General features: G+C 40.6%; 1 protein-coding gene and 1 long non-coding RNA gene across 3 annotated transcripts; one reads left to right on the forward strand and one right to left on the reverse strand.

Annotated features, from left to right (window-relative positions):
* Positions 1 to 8,133: 8,133 nt before the first annotated feature.
* LOC147460789 (putative aquaporin NIP4-1) lies at positions 8,134 to 13,273 on the reverse strand. Its single transcript, XM_086508492.1, has 6 exons — positions 12,835 to 13,273; positions 11,968 to 12,714; positions 11,627 to 11,848; positions 10,467 to 10,661; positions 8,615 to 8,676; positions 8,134 to 8,537 (listed from the first exon to the last, which is right to left on the reverse strand). The coding sequence occupies exons 2-6, from the start codon at positions 12,118 to 12,120 to the stop codon at positions 8,231 to 8,233; spliced, it is 939 nt and encodes a 312-aa protein (XP_086364618.1). The 5' UTR covers positions 12,121 to 12,714; positions 12,835 to 13,273; the 3' UTR covers positions 8,134 to 8,230.
* A 538-nt stretch (positions 13,274 to 13,811) lies between these two features.
* On the forward strand, positions 13,812 to 23,469 carry LOC147460790 (uncharacterized). 2 transcript variants are annotated; one of them, XR_015187527.1, is made up of 4 exons: positions 13,812 to 14,268; positions 14,361 to 14,794; positions 15,249 to 15,365; positions 20,787 to 22,994. It is a non-coding gene; the product is annotated as an uncharacterized LOC147460790 (long non-coding RNA). The 2 variants fall into 2 exon arrangements; XR_015187526.1 differs by lacking the exon at positions 20,787 to 22,994 and adding an exon at positions 23,004 to 23,469 and having other exon boundaries at positions 13,815 to 14,268.
* The last annotated feature ends 827 nt before the right edge of the window (positions 23,470 to 24,296 follow it).

Raw genomic sequence — 24,296 nt, forward strand, 5'->3', positions numbered from 1 at the left:
GAGAGAGAGAGAGAGAGAGAGAGAGAGAGAGAGTGTTGAGCCAGCAGAGAATCACACCCACATTTTTGCTCACACTCATCATTTTTGTAACCATTGATTGTAATAAATGTCTTTCCGACATTGATTTTGAATTGAGCCATTCATTAAGTAACGGGACTCAATTGAGCTCGTAATGAGCTTCCACATGCTGCAAGCTCATTAGACCCTTCTCCCCGCATGCATTCAAGTACATGGGTAGTATTTTGATAAGTGTCCTCCTTACCCTTGAGAGAGAGAGAGAGAGAGAGAGAGAGAGAGAGAGAGAGAGAGAGAGAGAGAGAGTGTTGAGCCAGCAGAGGATCACACCCACATTTTTGCTCACACTCATCATTTTTGTAACCATTGATTGTAATAAATGTCTTTCCGACATTGATTTTGAATTGAGCCATTCATTAAGTAACGGGACTCAATTGAGTTTCCAGCTTGTAATCTCGAAGTAATTTCACTTGCTGATGTAATTAGTTAGAGATGTTCTCACCTCCAAGGCTGAGGTATATAAGCCAAAGTTTTTGTAACCTAAGGAGATTCAGTTTTTATTGATCAAAGTGAGTTTTTGAGCGCCGTGACTGTGTCTGAGAGAGAGTGAGTGAGAGAGAGAGAGTCTTATCTACATGCTACGCGAGCTACGGAGCCGCCATTGGAGAAGCGACACCACCATTGTGTTAGCAACGGCAAGAGCTACGCACAGATACCAAGAGTGCGCGCTATCGGCTTCTATGTGTGGTAAGTTCCTACGAGCTTCGGTGTGAAATAATTTGTACCCTTGTGTTGGAGTTCAAGTTGAACCTGTGGGTCAGAGTTCAAGGCACATGCATGTGGCAAGGAGCCAATCAGACATATCTAAAACACTATGGATGAGCTCATCAATACATTATTGTTGGCCTAATTATGGATATGGTATGTTTCAAAGTTCATTATCTAGGATTATTTGGACGTGATGCATTCACAATTCACAAATGAGGACATAGTGTGGTCTACAATTCAATTTCCAAAGGCAAATGATGCTCAAAAAGGTATTTTTTTGAGGTAAAAGGTTGAGGGTAGCATAACCGCTAGTAGAGTCTTCAAGTATTCGGTTGTCCATGGTAGCTTCTTCATCAACTTGGTTTTAGTATTTATGTCCACTATGAGTTGTGGAGAGAGTGTTAAAGTTATGGCATCTCAAGTGAGCTGTTGAATGTGATCCCATTACTTATTTTCACTTTTAGGTATCTATTTTGGCTTCTTGATCGACTTACTCTCAACATTTATGTCCACTATGAGCTACACGGAGGGTGTTAAAGTTATGGCATCTCAAGTGAAGTGCCCCAAGTGATCCCAGTATTTATTTTGGCTTTTAGGTATTTATTCCAATTATTTGTCAAAGTCTAGGTAGGGCCATTTACTTAGGTGGGCATAAATGCAACCCATTTCCTCCATCGTATCATGCATCAATTATTCATTGGCAAGGTTGGTGGGTTCAAGAGAATCTCTCTCTCTCTCTCTCTCTCTCTCTCTCTCTCTCTCTCTCTCTCTCTCTCTCTCTCTCTCTCTCTCTCTCTCTCTCTCTCTCTCTCTCTCTCTCTCTCATGCATTCTCCCCGTGGTCTCTATGCTTTAGCATTGTAGACTTTGACACTTTGAACCCAGGGGTTCAAACAATGATAACTTGAACTCCAATACATGGGTCCAAATTATTTATAGGGAGCCTCCTTTTGCCCTAGGCTCACTGCCACTCACAAGCCTCTTCCTGATTGAAGCTAGTGGTGGCAACATTATCTTGACTGGAAGGCTAGAACCCTTGGCAGTGTAGTCTCTACCACACCAAAAAACTCTTTATTGTCTTTCCCTGAGTTATTACTATTGCTTCCCTCATTATTCTTGCCATTGCCTTTGTCGTTGTAGAGCTTCTGTCTTTGCCTTTGGATCTATAATCTTTAGACAAATGACCATGCTTCATATAGTTATAACATAGTTTATTATTCTTCTTTCTAGATTTTGAAGCAACAAGTGCTTCACTACCTGGAAAATAGCATGAACATAGTGAGCATTTCATTAGAATAGATTCCTAATGAGAATAACAAGAGTGCTTGGGTGGAGAGAGCAACAAAAAGTATAACACCTAGCTAGATAGCATGAACAATACTTCAAAAGAGAGAAAATTAAGCAATTGACAATAGTTGAGGACCGGATTTTCATGGAGCCGGTCCCCCCTCCAAAAGGCTTTGTATTATGGTTTCTCCCATCAAGAGAGACATTTTACAATACAATTCTTTGTGTTCCTTCAATACTAGCTAGTGCTACATAGATGGAAACTTCAAGCACTAAGCACAACACTTATTACACACAACATCAATTTCCTCACGGTCTCAGACCCAAGACCTCACACACATTCGAAGATGGTGAGAGCTAGCGGGGTATGAGAGTAGATTGAGAGGAAGGAGTATTCTTACGAGAAATATGTACATCTCCTCACATAATCACTCATATTAGCATGGATTAGCTTAGTAATTAGCATGGTAGAGGAGATGAGCATGCATTGAAACTTGGCTCTTGGTTGGATTTGCATCACAAAGCCAAGAGTTGTTGGTGTAGGCCTCCCTTCTCACAAGCTTGGAGTAGGTGGTAAGCTTTCATTAAAGCTTGAGAAGGAGAGAGAGAGTCTTCTTGCTTCACATGGATTTTGTGAGTGTGTAAGTGAATAATGCCTTGAGAAAATCAGCCCCCTCTCTCTCTCTCTTGGTCGACCCCTCTTGCTAATTGCTCATGTTCACATCCTATTGGACCTCCCTAGCCTCAACCAATGGAAATTAAGCATCATAAGTGATAGCCTTCTGACATGTGTCCCCCTTTCCCCTTTTTTGAGAGCTTTAGGTAATTACTAAATGCAACTAAACTCTCATTGGACCCCTTTGCCTCCTGGCCAATAGGAATCAGGCAAGCCATTGGGCTGTTGAATGCTCATTGGACCCCTTGGGAGACTGTCCAATAGTCTTCTAGAGAGATTAATTCTAATTGGTTCTTTTATTAAGTGTTTTTAAATTAATTAAACTAGATTTACTCTTGCCTAATTCTCATTGGTCCACCTCCAAGGCCATCCAATAGGATTTAAGTACACCTTGTGGGCATCTAGGCTAGGGAGATGACATGTGTCCCTCATTCCCTTTGTGTAAAGGGAGCTTGTGTGTGTGTGTGTGTGTGTGTGTGTGTGTGTGTTTCTCTCTCATACCCTACTTCTTGGGCTCGCCCCCTCCTTTTTAGGCCTTTAGAAAGACTTTTGGGACACACACAAAGCATCCAATTTCCCTAGGCTTTTGACCTTTGGACACAACCTTTGAATTTTGGAACCTTAGCATTTTGGAAGTCTTAATGGGCTGAACCTTAGGGTCTTTTAAGCCCATTGTTGCACATTTCTCTTTTGCAGATGGCCCCCGCTTCGGATCCCTATTTCCCCTCCTTTGGATCCCTATTGTGGCCGGTCTACTAGCTTAACCAATATTCTAGCTTTTTCTCCCCTGGCACTTCCCCATATAGTTAATTAATGATCAATTTAACATGAGAAAATCATTTAGGAGAATCAGGTAGTGATTATTTTGACACTACCTTTGTTAGAAATTTGAATTTTGCTTTGAGTTATCAGCATGTCTTCCTCCTCAATGAGAAAAGAGTTAAGATCATCAATTTCCAATGTTTCCTTTGTGATTTCTATAACCAAAATGTCCTAGAGACCGTTCCGTACCCCTCATGCAATTTTGTGAGTATCAAATCAGCTAATTGAGTATTGATCACTGCAATTTTCATAGCTAATAGTTGATTATGGATACTACATTAGCCTTTATAAGAAAGATTGCATAGAACTTCCAATTGAAAACTTGATGGCAAATAGCTGTACAAGAAGTGTGACCACTCGCATTGTAGAATCTTGATCAAACATTTTGACGAGCTTGAACCACATATCATTAGCAGTCTTCAAAGTCTGTATGGTAGGAGAACATTCCTCTATAAGATATTTAGCAATGGCTAACATTGCCATTCTCATTGCTCACATCCAAATCAACACATGATTTTTGATGCTCATCATCCTGAATGTGAGTGTACCTGCTGTTGGGATCCCTCATAGGATGTGGCTCTGAGCCATCTACAATGTCCCATAAGCCTTTCCGCCTGAAGTAGAGTTGCATGATAAAATGTCAATGGACGTAATTATATCGGTGTTCAGTTCGTCAGGTTGATGTTCGATCTTTCTTATCTCCACCCCTTGGAGTTTGAAGATCATTGCTAATATATATGCTGATAATAATCCCATGCATCGTCACAATTTGTGGGATTGGCTGCAGTCTGTTGACCTATCTGATGGATTGGTAGGGGATGATTTTAACATGATATGCAACAGAAATGTTAGTATCTCTATTGGCACCATTATAACCGGAATGGAAAGTGTTGAATGGGATGCACTAACCTCAGTCAAGTGGACTGATTTCTGGTTGTCAACTCATGCAAGAAATCCTAGGTTCACTTACCATTCCCAATCCCACACAACCTCTTGGTCTAGATTAGACAAAATTTGTTTTTTGGGCTCAGACTGGCTTCCTCCCTCTGCTCACTTGTTTGTTGATATCCAAATGCCTTTGTCAGGTCATTTTCCTTTGGTACTAAGTTTATCTGATGCAACTGTTGTTAATGCTTTAAAATCTTGTGGTCATGCGAGCCGCTCATGATTAATAACTTGCTGTTAGAAAAACAAAATTTTCAGAGTTCTGTGCATGAAACATTAATTGGCTTTGGCTATGTCTAGATATGGCCTGGATAAATCGGTTTTGACTTGTATTTCTTTCTCTTCAGAGATGCAACAATGAAGATCTGTAGGCAAGAATATGGCTCAACAGACAAGGAGCTAATTTATGTATGCTTCAGAGTTGATAAACATAGTAGTGGACAAGAATGTAGACACTTTGAAGGATGAGGATATTGCAGGGCTGCTTCAGGCCAGAAAAGTGCTTAGAGACTTTGAAGTTGAGTAGGTAGTTGGAGCTAGATTCTTGTGCAGGCAACATGAGCTTAAAGACATAAAATGCTTCTCCAAGGTGTTTTTTGCCAAGCGTAAGGCTAAAAATGATAGACAGAATCTACATCGGGTAGTAAAACAAGATGGGAGTGTTATCACTGACTCATGCAAGAATAATGGAGGAATGCCATCAGTTTTACCAAAACATTCTCAATAAGAAGGAGGATTTTTCTCCTAAGAGGCAGCAGTCTATGGATATCTTGTTCTCAGTGGTGGATCCATGCATTGAGGAATGTAATGCCAGAAGATTGGAAATCCCCTTTGATGGAAAAAATTACTATGGGCATTGAAGAAGTTCGGTAATGATAAGACCCATGGTATATGTGGTCTGAAAAAGGAACTTATGAGAACGTATTGAAGCTCACTGATCCCACTGGTTGTGGCAACTATTGATAAGATCTAGCTCACTCAATGCATGGACCCTACTTTGTAACAAGGGATCATTGAAGAAGACATTTCCTGCCTCATTATCTGACTAGAGACCCATCACCATGATGGGTATACAGAATACCCATCACCATGATGGGTATTCTATATAAACTGATGGCTAAAGCCATTGCAGTGAGAAGCTCCCCATTAATTTTAAAGAAAGGCATTCATGTCACTCAATCTGGATTTATTGAGGGTAGATCTATACCAGATAATATACTGACAGTGATGCTGGGAGTTGAGGCTTGCCAAAAGACTAATAAAAAAATGGTGCTAGTTCAGATGGACTTTGCTAAGGCCTTTGACTATGCCTATGGGATTTGCATCATCCACAATCTCTAGCTGTTCTATATTGGAAATCTCCTTTGGAGGAAACCTTGAAACAATGTAAGCCAAGAAATTTAAACAACATTGCACATAGTCCATAACTCACATAAATGCCACTTCATTGCCACTTTAGAAATTAAAAACGCACCATAATTACAATAAGACATCTTGCAACATCACTTAATCACTTGTTTAAGCGGTTGCTTCATAGTACAAAGATACACCCAATCACCTTTCTTAAATGAGACCTCGTGATGATGCTTATTAGCCTGCCTAGAATGAGATTCTTGAGCCTTGCTAAGTTGAAACTTAATACTCTTAACAACCTCACCATAAGGTTGGCTACTAACATTAGCGTCACACCAGGCTTTTTCAACAAAGTTTCAAAAGGCCTACCAAATGTACCTCATACGGAGTCCTTTCAATGGTACTAAAAAATGTGTGCCCTCTGGGTCCTTTGTTGTTTGTTGTGGCTACACACCTTTGTTTTTCTTTTTAAGTGCTCAGCCTAGAATTGGTAATTTCAAAGGTGGGTTTTGCTGATGACACAATTACTTTCTTACAGGATGACAATCTGAACATTGGTAAATGTCTAAATTACTTGAATTTGTATTCACTGGTTGTTGGGTTATAGTTAAATTTGGCTAAATCTCACCTCATTGATATCTCATCTAACAACTTTGACAACCTGGTACGGACTAGGAAAAGAATTCCAAGAGGAACAATGTTCATGCACTTGGGCTATCCAATAGGGATAAATGTAACTTGTAAGTAGTTGTATGCATGGGAGGAAGATAGATCAGTACGTAGGAAAACTGCATCGTGGCACGGTGATGAATGGCTCTTTTATGTACGTGTCAAAATATTGCAGTCTATTTTGATTCCTTATTTATTGTACTTTTTGCCACTTTTGGACTGGCCTGATTCTGCATCAGCGAAATTCAAATCTCTGTTCCTTAAATTCCTATGGGGATCTACTAGTAAGGCTTAGATTGCCTGGGAACATTTGTCTCATTTTGTGCACTGCATGGGAGTTCTAGGGGTGATAAACCTTAAGAATCACATGCAAGTGAGAAGAGAAACCTTAATTAAACACGGGGTGAAGTCTGATACTTGCTGGTCTAAGTTGCTGTGGTGGTTGATAAAGAAATCGATCGTGTACTTCCATGGCACATGGGACATGCATACATGGGATAAATTGTTCACTTCTGCACCAATCAAACTCTGTGGTATGACAGGGAATGCACTTGTTCAATCATGGAAAACTGTTTGTAATGATCTAATGTGGCCTGTCTATATAGGTACAGATGAAACTCTCTAGGCATTGAATCTTGTTTTTGGAGCTTTGTGTTTAAAGAATGTCTTGTGATGCTATTAGGAAAGAAGGTCTTGACCCTATTTAAGAGGGCAGTCTGCTCAATTAATCAAATATTGGACTCTAATAGCTAGTTTATGGCTTTTCAGGTTGCCAGGTACAGATTCAAATTGGGACATGGATTTAGAATTCCATGGGTCCTACTCGGTGCTTATGTGTTCAGTCTGCCAATGCCTTCCAATTTGGATTCTTCTCAGAGGTTCAAAGACTAGAAGATGCCTCTTCACTCTGTGCACTGGTGGAATTTTCCTACCAAATTTTTTTACAAGATGCTTCAACCTAATCCAAATGAAATCCATGTGAAATGTATTTGGATGTGGGGACTCTCCAAGAGTTGCAAATGGTGGCTACAACGACTCCAACAGGTGTGGGGTTACTGATGTGCGTACAAGCGTAAACTCTTTCTATGGAGAGTTCTTATGGGAGCTTTGCCAATAGGGAAACTATTGTCCCCAAAAAATGTAATGAATGGATTATGTACTAATTGCAAGAGGGTGGAATCCAAAAGGCACATTTTCATGAATTGTGTGTATGTCAGATCATGGTGTAAGACACTAAATGTATGTGTATGCTGCACTGGAAGGTTAAAAGGTCTCTAAATTTTAGTTGATCTTTGGTTTAATTGATGTGGATGATATTGGCCTTAGATTTGTATGGTGCACCTAAGGGTTTGGATGTTAGTGACTATTTGGGAAGCAAGAAACACGCGGTTTTTGACGGTTGCTCCAATGGTTATACTCTGCCTTGGACCTATTTGAAAACTAGAATTCTAGAGGACTACACTGCTTTGCCATCTCACATTCAGAGGCAGATGCATGAGTTCATCCAACGAATGTGTACAAGATAATATAGATACAAAGAGTTTCCTCTGTGTGTGTGTGTGTGTGAGAGAGAGTGAGAGAGAGAGAGAGAGATGGAGAGATGCAAAATGCGACTTTATTGGAGACAGCTTGCTGGATACAACTCACACTCGAACTGGAGAGGACAAAAAAGGGCTAATCAATATATACAGCATGGTCAAGAGGAAGAGGGCGGCGTCTGAGCGGCGGCGTGGTTTCGGCGGAGGCTGAGCTGGCGGAGGCGGTCACCGGCTGCGCTGAGAGAGGGGGAGGAGGAGGAGGAACGAAGGATGGCGTCGGTGGATTTCTGGTACTTAAACTTGGTGATGGAATCGCCCTTGCGCAGCAGCCTATACAGAGAGGCACCAAGCACACCCCCACAGCAGGGCCCCGCCACAAACACCCACACGTCCTTGTCGAATGTCCAACTCGCAAAGGCAGGCCCCAGCGCCCTTGCCGGGTTCACCCCGCCGCCCGATATAGGACTGCACATATACACAGGAAATAAGTGATCCATCATTCCTTCAATATATATGTCAAAGAAAGCCCAGCCGCCACTTACCCAATCACTGCCAAGTCTATCGCGATCGCCGTGCCCACTGCCATTCCGGCAAACTCCCCTATCTGCCACCCACAAGCCCCTTCAGTATCAAGACGTGCATCCATATCCACAATGCTTCATCAATATCTTGCCAGGAGCCTCAATGTTAAATAACAAAGACTAATCTCTCGTTTTTACTCCCATGTTCATTTTGATGATACTTGATCATGCCCACTAACCTCTCTTTTTCTCTTTCATGTTGATGTTCAATAACAGACACTCTTACCCTAATTGCTACTAAAACGAATTAACCCAACTACTCCTAATGGCTTAAAAAAATTTGAAAGGTATTCCTAATGGCTTCAGAAAGATTAAAAGGTATTCCTAATTCAAAGATTCTGAAAAACGATGCGTTAGTTTATAGCATATAACAACAGGCAATGACAAAGCACATAGATTTGCAACAATATTAACTCAAAAGAACGGATACAACATTGAGAGAGAGAGAGAGAGATCGATCAACAAAGAAAACGCTAAAGGAAAAATGAAAGAGAAGAAAAACACCTATTTATATGGGCACAAAAGGTCTTTTGATTTTCCACCTTCATTTTTCTTTTGACTTTTCACCTTCATCTGTCTTTTCATTTCCTAAACTCACCCTTCATTTATGCACTTAATATGTTTTGAAAGAATTTTTATTTTTTTTGAGATTAGGGAGACCTAATCCTATACTCTTAAAGAAATCATTAATATGCTAGATTCCTAAAAATTAAGGTCTAAAGAAGTTATAGGAAATAAATAAAAATGAAAAGCCAATTGTATGCAATTTTGTATAGCTAATGTATCAACTTTTGACCTTCTGTCTTTCATCTTTTAGGGTCTGTCACCCTTCAACTCAAACTTGTTTGAATTGAAGTGAGTTTTTTATTTTAGATGATTTGGCGTCCTACTCAACTCTTCTCTCACAACAATTCATATATCCACACTAAGGTCATTTTGCATTTAGATGCTTTGGCATTTAGATTATTTGGCACAGGTAGTCAACTCTTCTCTCACAACAATTCACATATCCACATTAAGGTCATTTTGCATTTAGATGTTTGGCATCTTACTCAACTCTTCTCTCACAACAATTCATATATTCCGAGATTGGGGAGACCTAATTTGCTCTTAACTTGTATTAAAGTTAGGAGTTGAAGACTACAACTGACCCCTCTCCTCTCCATGTTCCTCTATATTTAGAATTAGGTGCATTGAGCCCATTATGCACCCATCAAAGCAGTCAAACCAGCCTACATTCACTCCTCAACCCTCGCCCTCTCTACTTTCTCAATCCCTAACTCTAAAGGCTTACCATTGTTCCCTTGCCTTTTCGTCCACCCACTAGAGGTCTCTAGATTTCCAAAATTTTCAACACTAGCATCTTTTTTTTCCAACCACTTATACGAAGAAGCATGTCTTACTTGTTCCTCTTTCCAACTCACATAATTGTACTATCACTTTATACTTTTTTCTTGGTTACATGGGTCCCTACGACCTCAATTCTTGTCATTAATATATCTGTCTATTGTTCTCTTTATTTTACAGAAAGGATTTTAGTGAGTAGCCATGAAAGTCCTTGCTTGCTAGTAAATGGAGCTCATTGTGTAATGGAGCTCCAACTCATCTTCAAATTTATGATCTTTACCATCATATCAAGCTTCAATGCTCCTAATCAACCACTTCATTGCACCTCATGAACTTAATTACCTAAATCTTGCACCAAATGTTCAAATTTAATATTTATATTTGCATCAGGTGCATGTTCCTTTGTGCTTAGGTGCTACCAATTCAGCCATATTCTATATATAAGTTGTCATAAATGAAACATTACCGCTCGTGAATCTGTGTAGACTGATGAGGCAATGAAGAGGAGCATGAAGCCCCCAAGCATCTCAGCACAAAATGAGTGCAAAACTGATGATTTGGGTGTCACCAACAAAAACCCCTCTTCTGGAGCACATAAGAACTCCACTAGCAGAGATGCAAGTGTTCCTCCCACTAAATGAGCCGACACATACATTGGTGCCTGCGTCAAACAATGAAATCATGTCATAATGTTTGAAACCATGCTACTTGAGACATTGCCCTTGCAGCTTGAAGGATTTTGCTAAGTGAGTAGAAGCGATACTTATGTTTATGAACATTTTCAATTCCATATCTAGGGATATAGAGCTGAACTAAGAATTTAGAATATAGGATTCGATAATTTTAATTGAGATCATACATCTTATTACTTGGATATTAGGATTTAGCAAGCTACATCCATGTAGAAGGTGCAACTAGATAGGAGGGTAAGTAATATGTACGAGTGACAAGCATAGAGAATATAATTAGTACTCTAAATTAAAAGAGTGAATCACCAAATTGCACTAGTCATTTGCCAAAATGCCTTCTCATAAGGTAAAAGACTAGATAGCTTGATCAATGGCATAAAGTGTTGCTAATTGTCGAAGCTTCTTTGAGGCCCTCCTATAAATGAGTGCACGTTGACTAATCAATGATATCATGGAATATCTTGAAATATCCCAAAGGAGAAATTGGTGTCATATATGAAAAAAAGTAGTTAATTAGTAACATAACTCCACAATAGTGAAGAATGCATTGTTGCTTAGTCAATAGACCTTGGATGCATGTCATGCAGAAATTGCCCTTAAGCTTGTTGATAATCACATAATTGCCCACAAAACATCTTAGTCTACATGAGTTAGGGCATAAACATGATGAATATGCATAAAATATAAATTTACCTATAGTATGTTGGGGTTAGGAAGTTGTTTGATTGATGAATTAATGACTGACAATATAGCCCCAAATTTTATGGGTCAGCATGTCTTGAACCATGAGAATTATAATGGAAATGGGCTTTTAAAGCTAGTGAAGGTGTATAATTTCAGTAAGGAGTGTGCGATAATTAGTTGGAGGAGTGGTTTAATCAAGCTGGGGTATATTTATTGATTATATGCCATGCACTAGCATGCGTTTTATGTATACCAGACGTAGTGGGAAGTGATTAATGGCAGTTTGAGCGACGGTGACGGTGGGGTTGATGTGGGAGCCTGAGACGTGGCCAATGGAGAAGATGGACACCATGACGGCCAGTCCGCCCAGCAAGGAAGTGGCCAATGACGTGGCGGCGCCGCCGCCGTAGAAGTTGACGCTGACGGCGCAAACTGTGAAGACCACAAGGAAGCTGGCCATGGTCTCGCCTGCAAACTGCGAGTAAAATTAAAAAAAAGAGGGAAAAACATCAGAAGGGAAGCATTAGCATGTTATTCTTTTTCAGATGGTAGATCGGCAAGATCAAAGGTTGGTTTGAGCAGATAGGGTTCCACCTTTCTCAGCAGCTCGATGATCTCAGCGGTCCGTGCGCTAATACCGGCCTCGTCATCCTGAGCTTTAATGGTGATGGGCAGCAAGGGGTCTTTCAGACATTTGGTGTCGGTCAGGGGGGTTATGATATCGTACTTGGAGTTTTCGGGGCCCATTGTGAGGCACAGGCTATGGATCTGGACGGCTGACTGGTTGGCGCTGCAGTAGATTGATCAATACAAAGCTGGCAAGGCACTGCCCTGCAGGAGCATGCAGCAGCCAGCCATATATATACAAAAGAAACGAGATTGATCCTTGTATCATACAAAGTAAAGAAGACACGCAGAGGCTCCGAGTACTGAGTCTAGAGAGACAGAGAGAGATGCAAAAGGCGAGGAGAGCTTTTTGGATAAAGCTTGCAGTACTAGAATTGGGGAGGACAAAAAAGGGGCATCCATTGTACAAAATCGTCAAGAGGAAGAGAGCGGCGAATGGGTTGCGGTGGAGACTGAACTGGCGGAAACGGTGACCGGCGGCGGTGAGGGAGGGGTAGGAAGAAGAGGAGCGAAGGATGGCGTCGGTGGCTCTCTAGTACTTATTAAGCTTTGTGATGGAATGACCCTTGCGCAGGAGCCTGTACAGAAAGGCGCCGGCCAGCACACCCGCGCCGCCACAAACAGCCACACGTCCTTGTGGAATGTCCAACAGCTCGCAAAGGCCGTCCCCGGCACCCTTGCCAGGGTCACCCCGCCTCCTGATATAATATAGGCCTGCACATATACACAGGAAATAAGTGATCGATCATTTCTTCTACTTGTCTTTTCTTCTTTTTGACACACAAAAGAAGCCCGCTAGCCGGATGGCATGCAGCCAACGTGGCCCTCACTCACCCAATCACTGCCAGGTCGATCGCGATGGCTGTGCCCCCTGCCATTCCGGCAAACTCTCCTATCGGCCCCCCACAAGCCCCTTCAGTATCACGACGTGCATCCACATCCACAGTGCTTCATCGTGCCTCGATGTTCATTAACAACTAGCCTAGGCTTCAGTAAATCTTCACGTTATTTTGCAAATATGATTTGAGTGACTATGTGTGTACGATTTCTAGAATGCACTCTTTGAATGAAATCTTGGAAGATTCCATTGAAAGAGAAAAGCATGCACAGTCGACTTCTCTCTTTTATACGTTGTGGCACCTCTCTTTCTCTTTTGAGACGTTACTGCACGGAAGTCCATTTGGAGGAAGGCCTTTCTGCATGATATTCATAGAGAGAGAGAGAGAGAGAGAGAGAGAGAGAGAGAGAGAGAGAGAGAGAGAGAGAGAGAGAGAGAGAGAGAGAGAGAAGAAGAAGAAGAAGAAGAGAATTTAGAATTACAACACCTTCCTCCAGTGCTAGGGGCTAGCACTGGAGGAAGGTGTTGTGTTTGGTTTTCGGGGGGGGGGGGGGGGGGGGGCGCCTACGGGAGGAGGAGATTTAGAGGGGTAAGAGACGAGGCAGTAGTGAAACTTCCAGAGACGTCGTGTGTGGGGAGAGGACTGCAAGGGAGGAGAGAAATGTTCTTGACTAATGCATTTTTTTAAAGGTAGCATATGCTACACATTTAGAGAGAGAGAGAGAGAGAGAGAGAGAGAGAGAGAGAGAGAGAGAGAGAGAGAGTATGTGTTACACATTTTGAGAAAAAAAGAGAAGAGAATCTAATCAGATTTGCTTGTCGTGCAACTATGGAATGACACTTTCAAAAAACTATTTCAGGTTGGTGGTTAAAGTTAGTTCAGACCAAACATAAGACTTCATATTAGACCACATAACCAGTGAAAGATAAGACTAGAATTGAAAAGAGATTGACATTGAAACTAAGAAGTGAAACTAAAGCTGTATTATTCAGATCATACAATTGTGTACAAATGTAGTTAGTGAGACAAGTAAGCCTTTAACTTAATGAGACTTACAAAGTATGAATGGCTCTTAAGACTAGGCTCAGGATTGCAAAATCAGGGATTCAGTACTCCGTCCCTACAAATGAAGTATGGGCCCTATTTTTAGCTCTTTGGGTGACTGCTTTCTGTGCCACTTACTCATATAATTGGTTTTGGTAATTACTAGCCTAGGCGCCTGAGTCTGGTAGCCGTTCCAACCATTTACAATCCTTCTTCCCTTTCTTAGATTTTGATGTATACCAAAATTTGCCAGTGAGTAGTCAACTAGTGTCAACCCAGCAAACACAACACTTCTTGTTTGGTGCCTTCTTCTTTGGAGGTTTATATAATACCTTGTATGATTCTAAAGCGCTTGGCCTAGGACCCTTGTTCTCCTTCTAATCAGGTAGTAGAGTGCCTCTTGCTCTAGCTGGTCTTTTCTAACTGTCATCATTTCAGCTTCATAAGGCGTTAATGCATTCCATGTCTTTGTCTCAGGGTCTTATAGAACTCTTTTCCCTTTGGTTAAGCGAGCTTTGGCAACTAATGACAATTTGAGGTAGTTTTAATCCACCCTTGAGGTAAGGGTTGATTACACTTGACCTGGGATTCAAAGAGAACCTCGACCATCTCTCTAAACTATAGTTATGAGAAAGCCTTGTTGGCCAGCTCCTTTTTTGGTATCTTTGATGCTTCTACAGTGAGGTACAGGAGTTGATTGGTTATTTTAATTAACCATCGGATTTGATTCTTCCATTGGCCCATCCTAATCTGAAAGTTTTGAATTGATTGAAGCAGACAAGGGACTAAATATGTCTTTAGGGCATCAGTCGGGACTTGTTTCCATGTATTCCATTATGTGGTGGTTTCTTCATACCACTCTTTGAGCTCTTCGATATTTTTGATTTAGCTTTGTTGATTTGCTGGCTCAGGTATGATGAATATAATGTAGGAAAAAACATGGGTAGTTCAGAGTCCTTAGTTGGAAGAGCATAGGGCAATGTAGGTGAATATGGAATAAACTCTAAGAAATTCATTACCACTTGATTTTCCTATTGCATCATTTTTCTAGTGATTCTGACAATGTGGAAAAGACATTTGAGATTTCTTTCCTACTCTCCCAAACTCATTCTAGTTCTAGTCCCTTTGCTAGAAGCAACATTGTTCTCCGGTAGCATTTGAACTTTATGGTCCAATATCTTCATGGCACTCTGAAGCTAGAGCAATACTTCTTTGATTTGTGCCCTAATGTCTTTCATACACTTGTATGTTGGTTTATTCTCCAAGAGAATCTCTAGTTCTAACCTAAGAGATTTCACATTAATGGTGGAGTGATTTTGTAATGGGGATTGACCATGAGATCTTCCTTTGTGAAACACCATTTAGGGATTCTGTTGAGGACTTGAATGCAACTTGGATGTGGAGGTAGCTAACAAAGCTATTGATTTCCAAGAATTAACCATTCTTCTAGGTCCCACAAACAACATATGAAAGCGTTCCAAGGTATAAGCATGTTAATGTGTCACTGAAAATGCTGTCTTGAAAAATGCTAACTAGGCTTGTGCTTGTTAGCATATATTGAAAACCAAAGAGCAAGCACAGTTTGAATTTAAAATTTCCATAAAAAATATTATTCATTCTCTCCCTTTTGCCGTGTGGCATGGTTTTTAGTTACTCAAGACGACGTGGGGTACTGGACTTTGTGTGTGTGTGTGTGTGTGTGTGTGTGTGTGTGTGTGTGTGTGTGTGTGTGTGTGTGTGTGTGTCCAGCGAAGACTCCCTCTCTCTCTCTCTGTCGTAGAGCATCGAAAACTCTCTCTCTCAAAGAAACAAACGGTTTGTTGAGTCCCCCCCCCCCCCCCCCCTCTCTCTCTCTCTCTCTCTCTCTCTCTCTCTCTCTCTCTCTCTCTCTCTCTCTCTCGTGTTCGTCCCTTGCGTAGAGCATCCTGCCTCGAAGTTGAGTTGTCAAAGCTGAGCTCTCTTCCTCGCTTTGGCAAAGAAATGGAGAACCAACATACAATATTATTGTCGCTAGCTCCAAAGTTGGAAATGGAGGTGCGTTGTAATATGATGGTAAGAAAATATTTTAGGTAACCCACTCGTTTAGTTGGTCATATCATTGCATGTTTGGAGCTGGCATTAGGGAAATTTTGGACTCTCAAATGGGCCCTATAAGGACTTTGAATTTATTCCTCTAGTCCAAAACGGGCGCACGGTAAAATTTTTACAAATGAAATCAAAACTTGTTGGACCCTTTGAAAATTTAGAATGTACTCATCGAGATCTATCCATTGATATATAGCATGCCATGATATTACTTATAGTCTATAAGATTCCAATTTTTGATGTGACAACTACGTCTTATAAATGGAATCTCTCCCCACATTTCAACTTCAGTGGGGAGGCCATGCCATAACTTCTGTAAATCAACTTCAAATTTGTCGGAGTTTGGGGATTTAGAACCTACTTTCTAAGATCTTTCCAATGATATGTTGGTTGATAGGGTTTTGACAAAGCGTTTATGTACTTCACTGGGTTGCCCACTTTGGACAAGAGAGGCAAAGTCAAACCTCCTACTAGGGCCCCTATGAGAGTCCAAATTTTCCCTAATGCATGTTTGGAATTAGAGCATCAACTGTTGATAGCTACTCAATTAAGTGATTTCAAATAAGTAATGTAATGTCAACACACCCTGTTACATGCATGTTTCATTGGATGCATGTCACAAGCAACACCTTCATAGCCCTATTACACATGAAATTAAGGAATTGTTCTACACATTTTGGAGAGAGGAGACTTGTGTTTCACCCAAAAAGGAAGATGTTTGTTGAAAGAGAGTGATAAGGAAAAGCTACATAAAACACTCTGTGAACCTCTTAGACAAACCTTAGGTGATTGATCAAATACTTATGTTGTAACTTATGCACTCTATGTATTGCATCTCTAGTGTATAGTAACTTGTATATGATGATCAATAGCATACTCATCTGCAGATTGATACTAGTAACCACACTATACATAACACTCAAAATTCTTGTTAACATGCTAGGTACAATAGGTAGTATGGCATGAGTATGCTAGTTAGATTTCCTAGTAATCTACCTAGCATACAAAGTATGGTGGTTAACACAATATGTTATGCTATTTAGCACACCTAGTATACTCTTAAGCATGCTGAGTATGTTATTAAACACAACATTTATACTAGTTAGCATTCCTAGTATGTTGGATATGCTCTTCAACATAATGAGTATTCTACTTAGCATGCCTAGTAATCTACCTAGCATATAGAGTATACTAGTTAAAACTTTATGCGAGTTAACATACCTAGTATGCTCACTAGCATTCTGAGTATGTTGTTTGACACAAGGTCTATGCTAGTTAGCATTCCTTGTATGCTAGGTGTGATGTTTATCATAATGAGTATGCTAGTTAGCATGCTAGTAATCTTACAAAGTATGTTGGTTAACACAACATGTATGCTAATGAACACCCTTTATGCTAGTTAACATACCTAGCATGCTCGGTAGCATTTTGAGTATGTTGTTTGACACAAGGTCTATGCTAATTAGCATTCCTTGTATGCTGGGTGTGATGTTTAGCATAATGAGTATGCTAGTTAGCATGCTAGTAATCTTACAAAGTATGTTGGTTAACACAACATGTATGCTAATGAACACCCTTTATGCTAGTTAACATACCTAGTATGCTCACTAGGATTTTGAGAATGCTGTTTAACACAAGGTTTATGGTAGATAGCATTAGTATGCTAGTTAGCATGCCTAGTAAACTCCTAGTGTGCTAGTTAACGCAATATGTATGCTAATTAACACCCTTTATGCTTGTTAGCAAACCTAGTATGATCACTAGCATGCTGCTTATACTATTTAACACAATATGCATGCTAATTAACACCCTTTATGCTAGTTAGCATGCCTCGTAACCTATCTAGTATACAAAGTATGCTAGTTAACACAATATGTATGCTAATTAATACCATTTATGATAGTGAACATACCTAGTGTGCTCACTAACATTTGTATATACTGTTTAACACAATGTTTATGCTAGTTAGCGTTTCTAGTATGTAAAGTAGTATGCTGAGTATGTTGTTTGGTGTAATGAGTATGCTAGCTACCTTTTCTAGTATGCTAACTAGCATAATGGGTATGCTTGTTAGCATACCTAGTATGCTAATTACAATGTTGAGGATGATCAATTGCATAACTGGTATGCTAATCAGCACACCTATTATTCTTGTTAGCATTGAGGGTATGTTGGTCAGAATCTAGTCCATGCTAGCTAGCATACTTTCCATTCTACTTAGCACACATTCTATGTAGTTTAGCATGCCTCATATGATAAACAACATATTGATTATGCTTGTTGGGTAAAAGCATGTATTGGCGATACCACTTTTTGCACCTTTTGGTGGTACCCTTTGAAAAAAGTGGGGATCGGTAAATTTTTTGCAAAACAATTCAAAACTTGTCAGACTTTATGCTTTTAGATTCTACATGAAAATATATATCCATTGATATATACCATGCTAGTTTATCTTACATGTAACACATGAAAATGGGGCTTGTAAAGTGCTACCAAAGGAGTGTCCAAGACACCCCTTTTTGGTACCACCAATACATGCTTTGGCCTTGTTAGCATAGCTAGTATGCTAGTTAGCATCTTGGGTATGCTGATAAGAACATTGTCCATGCTAGTTAGCATACGTGCATGCTATGCTATTTACATGTGCTTGTTGGCACATTGAGTATGCTAGCTAGCATACTTATTATGCTAATGAAAACACTATATATTGTAGTCAACACACCCTATTACATGCATGTTAGGATGTTGAATGTGCTATTTGATACTCCGATTTGTTTTCATGAACATGTCGGATGTCCTAGATAGAAATGTGTATATTCCTGTTTGGATTTATTGTCCTAAGTAAAGATATTGATCAAATCGGCATATTACAGATTGAGCTCTATCATAGATTCAAAGAAAAATATCCGGATTGCAAGATTGGCATGTGAATGTTTGAGATGTTGAAGCCATTCTTTTGCAAGCGGCTGAAGGATAGATACACATGTTGTTGCAAATACCGTATGCAAATGTCTTTTTTAAAGGACTCAATGAATAGCATGCACTCTCGTGCCTTTAGGTTGCATGATTGGGGTTGCGACTATCCATGAAGTATTTGTGCCATAGGTGCGAACATAAGCAAGGATTGTATGGTTTCACATCACACATTTAAAGGTGTCACAAAACATGGGAGTCAATTCTTTGTTCAAAGCCATTAGATGCAGTTTTCCATAGAAGAGAATGCCTGATGGGAGACTGTAAGATATGCGGGGTCAAGAGGTTAGAATTATGCTGCTTGGAGACAACAAAGCTAGGTAAGAGTACTACTGTGAAAGTATTTTCATATGTAGAAGCGAAAGACAATCATGGAAACATTAAAAAAGGAAAAGATCTTTTGCACAAAGAAATGCAATGCTGAGTGTTTTTGCAACTCTTGAAGACCAAGTTGAAGCTCTTCATCACTCATAACTATGTAGCTCGATGGCAAGAACAAAAATTTAAGGATTGTGTATGGGTAAAAGCATGGTTTGGTGGTACAAAAAAAGAACCTATTTCATTTCTACCAATTAAAAAGTGGGGATCGGTAAAATAGTTCATAGTTTAGGTCAAACTTCTCGGACCTTGTGTTTTTAGATTCTTCTTTTGAAGTTCTATCCACTCATATATATTATGATAGGTAGTTTTGCATGTGACTTGTAGAAACTGTAACTCAAATATTTGTCAAAGGTGTTGTCAAGGATAGTCCTTTTTGTACCACCAAAGTGTGCTTTTAGCCGTACTTTGGTTCTGGATGATGTTGTTGTCTCAGTTGTTGATTTGGCCACGAATTATGCCTTCAAGGAGCAAAATGAGATTCAATTAATGCATTGGCACCCTAGTTAGGTAACCATTTTTGTACACATAATGTACTACCGCAAGGTAGGGGAGGTAGTCAAAACAATCTACTTCTTTGTCATGCCAAGAGCAATGCCTGGTGGTCAAGGACCAGGCCCAAGGGGCCGGCTACAAGTGTGGATAGGGAATGAGGCCCAAGGGGCTATTTAATGGGAGGTTGGGAGGCTCATTCCTAGGAAGTCCCACCAGTGGCCTTTCACTGGTATCAGACAGGGGAGGGGAGAGCTATGGAGGAGGGGGAGGACTCTCTCTCTTTAGATCTCTCTCTCTAGAATTCAGAATGAGGCATGGCCTCTCTCTCGCTTCACAGTTTTCTCTCTCCCTCGTTTTCAGCAGCAGAACATGCATGGTCTTGCATGTGAGTGCAAGCCGTGGTGTGCAAAGAGGATAAGCAAGAGGACAGGGTCAAGGCACACTGCGTGTGAAAAAGCTCTTGCTAGGCGGGGGGGGGGGGGGGGGGGCAAAACCACAACGAGGGAATCATAGGCATGTGGACAGGCGCGCTTAGCGGGAGGAGAAGGAGACAGTTGACTATGTCGAAAGCGTCAGAGTTGGGCTCGCTAGGGTCGCACAGCAACAGGGAGAAACTCCCATTTCAAGTGCACTCACGTTCAACCTCTGTACTGGGATTTGCGTCAAAATTTGCTTTCTAGAAAAATTTTAGCACGATGTATTAGGAGCAATTTTGGTGGCCAGAAATTGTCGAATACTTAGAATGACTTGTTAAGATACAAGTGCAGCTAAACAACATTACAGATGGTTGTTTATGCATATAGCAAGGTTATGAGTTGTTAATGAAAAGGTTTCATTGTTTGTACCTAAAAGTGATTACTATTTCACCTTCTATTATGGTTCAAATGTTTCAGCACGGCAGGCAAATGATTGCAGCTAAAAGTATTTTGTTTCTTTTTAGAACTATTTACATTCCTTTTTAATGTGTGGTAGGAGCACCATATTTTCCATAAGTATTGGCAAGGATGATTATGGATAAACAGGTTCGGATCTGTTTCTTGCTAAATACATACACACTAGGTGTTATGGGCCCTAGTGTTTACCAAAGGCTGATTTGGAACGACATGAATATTCATCAAGTTGTTTCTTATGAAGCATTTTGTACTCTATGTGCAGTATCTGTATGAGATTACTTTGGGTCTACCAATCACCAATAGAGGTCATGGCTCGGTTTGGGTGGTTGTGAATTTTTCAAATTAACTACAATGGTTATTCAGGACATTGTTGATTCCTCAGCAATATTGTACGATATTGTGATCCCCATTTACTAGTCATCTAGGATGCCTATCTGTAAACCATGGGGAAACACACCTCAGTATTGTTAGTTATCCAAGGAGATATGAAGATTACAAAATGTAATCTTGTGCTAAAAGATGTGCAAAGTGCGTTTATTAGCACCAAGAAATCCAATTAATAAGCACTTATTGCTCTACTTGGAGTTTGCTTACCATAAGTTAAAGCATGTTAGCAACTAGGCTTAGTCTTTTCATGTATAAGTCAGATTCTCAACCGTGAACACTAACTATGGTGGGGTTGTTTACTAATGAAATTTGAGAACAAGTCAAGGACTTAAACTTGGCCGATAAGTTACGTCAGCAAGTTAATTTCAATGAAAATGAAAAGAGGTACTCTTTTGGTACATCTTAGTTGTGATTACTCATTTAGCTACTAAGCGAGTTCTACATGGAGTTTACACGCTATATTATCTATGCGACGGTTACACCAAGACGGTTGCAACACGACAACAATATGGAAAATCAAGGTGCTACTCTTGGTTTTATTGAACATCCTACTAAACCCTATTCTGGTCAAGCAAACAGTTGCATCCCTGCAAGATGTCCCTATGGAAAGCATTAGTGCATCATCACTCTTGTTTTCGAGGACGAAAACGCTTCTCCAAGGGGGGAGTAATGTTATGCCAAGGGCAATTCCTGGTGGTCAAGGAACAGGCCCAAGGGGCCGGCTGCAAGTGTGGATAGGGAATGAGGCTGAAGGGGCTATTTAATGGGAGGTTGGGAGGTTCATTCCTAGGCAGTCCCACTAGGGGCCTTTCACTGAATGTCATGCCAAGGGCAATGCCCGATGGTCAAGGACCAGGCACAAGGGGCCGGCTGCATGTGTGCATAGGGAATGAGGCCCAAGGGGCTATTTAATGGGAGGTTCATTCCTAGGTAGTCCCACCAGGTTCCTTTCACTGGTATCAGAGCTCCAGTCTATTCTAGGCAAAGCAGGTCATGGACCTCTAGTTTATGCATGCTCATGCAACCTAAGGGGGAGTTTTGCAAGAAGTTGGAGGCGCGCATGGCCGCTTAGCAGAGAACAGGGTCAAAGACGAAGAAGGCTAACCCATGTGCAGGCGCCCTTGAGTCGAGGAGGGGAAAAAGCTCGACCCTCACCAAAGCGGGTGCAGAGGAATGCAACAAGATCGCGAGGCCGAGGGGAGTACAACTCAACCCTGGCGTGTTGCAAGGCGAGCACCACACAGCCCGTGGGTGACCGTTTTCTCTCTCGCGTTGCTCTTTGCGCCATGGTCGACTGGGAACTCCTTTATTTTCATACACAGTTGCCTAAAGGCCTTTGGCCTTAGGGCAAGACACTTTTTAAACTAGGGCAGGTGCCCACGGCTTTCCACCCTGTATCCTCGACGAGTACGAAAAGTTTTCACAAGGGTTTAGGCAAAGTACATTGTCGGCGAGCTTTCACAAAGGTTTTGGCAAAGCACATCGTTGACAAGACGATTTATAGTAGTGCAAAATTTTTCCTTCCTTTTCAAAAGCTTCAAACATTGCTACTTGGCAAGGGTTCTATGAGAAGCCTGTTGGAACACATCCCGATTATAAAGACCTGCTAGCGAAACAACTACGGATCCAATGGATTTGAGCAAGCACGCCTTGACTTTGAAGGCAACTTTATACCTTTTAATTACAATTACAAACCTAATTAGCAAGGCTAGTTATTGCAGACACCGATACATCATACGGCTACGACTAATTTTTAATTACGGTTACGAACCTAATCAACAAGGCTAGTTATTGCGGATGTCGATACATCATACGGCTACAAGATTTTTGATATCCATGTGTTCTTCCCTTTATTTGCTAGCACCACAGCAAGCAAAAATTGATTCCACGTTTGATTTTTTGGATACAGGACTTTTCGAGAATCATCTTTTTTATTTCGAACTTCCTTCAACCGCATCTACTCCCCCTCCTCAAAGTGTGCTTGAAGTTTTGGAGGATACTAGCAATCTCATCGATGAAAACGAGTACGTTACACGACGTGAATTTAAAATATTTGAAGAATGGTCTTGCAAATTGGCGGTTCGTATCCAATTGCTTGCTACACAGGTGGATCACCTTACAGAGCTAGTCATCTCGTGCATCCCATGGGCTACCATATCTACACATGTGAGAGTTGTCAAATCAGTCTCCACCAAGGTGGAAAAGAGGAGACTTTCCATAGTAGACTTTCAGAAAGCCAAACTACAAAAATTATGTTTCAATTGTATGGGACAACATCAACGGAAACATTGTCCCCAGGTGTACTGGATTCTTAGGTCTTTTGATGGATTTTGTGGCTAAGTAGTCAATAAATTTCTTACATGCTCTTTAGAGATTATTTGAAGGTTAGCTGTATATGATACAATACCTTGCCTAGTATAGCATATTCATTCAAGATATAACACATAATGATTTCTTTCTTTAAGCAATCTCCACATGGCCATTTAGCTGAAAGTGTTCAACAAGGTCGATTCGCTTTTATCATGATATTTGTATGTTAACAACCACTATGAGCATCAACATACTTATGTGAAACACGGCTTCCATAAGTGAAGAATTTTGTATTGAGACTTCCCACGTTTGGCATATGCTATGAGCATATGCCATGAGCATACCAACTTGGAAAGGATTTGACACTATGCTTGCATGATATTTCATTACATACCAAACGGGCATGAATGCCATATGAGAGTGTATATGATACACGTGACAACTCTCTTTCGCTCATTTGAATTGGCTATGAGTCGGATTTGAGCAAGTTTCTCCTTCACAAGTTCAAGACATCTGCTTACAATCGGAAGCCAGGTTAGACTATGTTAAGATTTGCTTGATTTTTCATGCTTATGAATTTTTGTTGGAAAGGATTGTCACCTATGCAAAGCAAAGAGCTTTGCCAGTCACACCTCACAGCATCCCTACCAGTACCGACTGTGCAAGGCACTCATGATTTTGGCTTTTATGTTGGAGCCCGTCTCACTGTAGCCAAGGGTTTACAATTTTTCATGCAAGGCATGCTACCCTATAGATTATGTGTCTCCTATAACACCAAAAACTCTATCAAGGAGATAATTTCTCGATTGTTTCACATGATTTTTGGATGCTGTCACCGCACAACACCACTACAACAAACCTACAACTAGGACTTAATTCACAGGAAAAGTGC

Source organism: Adiantum capillus-veneris, chromosome 3, assembly GCF_014529385.1.
Source record: "Adiantum capillus-veneris isolate H3 chromosome 3, ASM1452938v2, whole genome shotgun sequence".
NCBI classification, from domain to species: domain Eukaryota; kingdom Viridiplantae; phylum Streptophyta; class Polypodiopsida; order Polypodiales; family Pteridaceae; genus Adiantum; species Adiantum capillus-veneris.

Excerpts from the sequence above, each read along its gene's own strand:
- LOC147460789 (XM_086508492.1), bottom strand. The coding sequence starts at position 12,120 with ATGGGCCCCGAAAACTCCAAGTACGATATCATAACCCCCCTGACCGAC. Across the intron at positions 10,662-11,626 it reads ATCACTTCCCACTACGTCTG|GCACCAATGTATGTGTCGGC; the intron begins GTATACATAAAA and ends TGTTTGACGCAG. Across the intron at positions 8,538-8,614 it reads ATAGACTTGGCAGTGATTGG|TCCTATATCGGGCGGCGGGG; the intron begins GTAAGTGGCGGC and ends GTATATGTGCAG.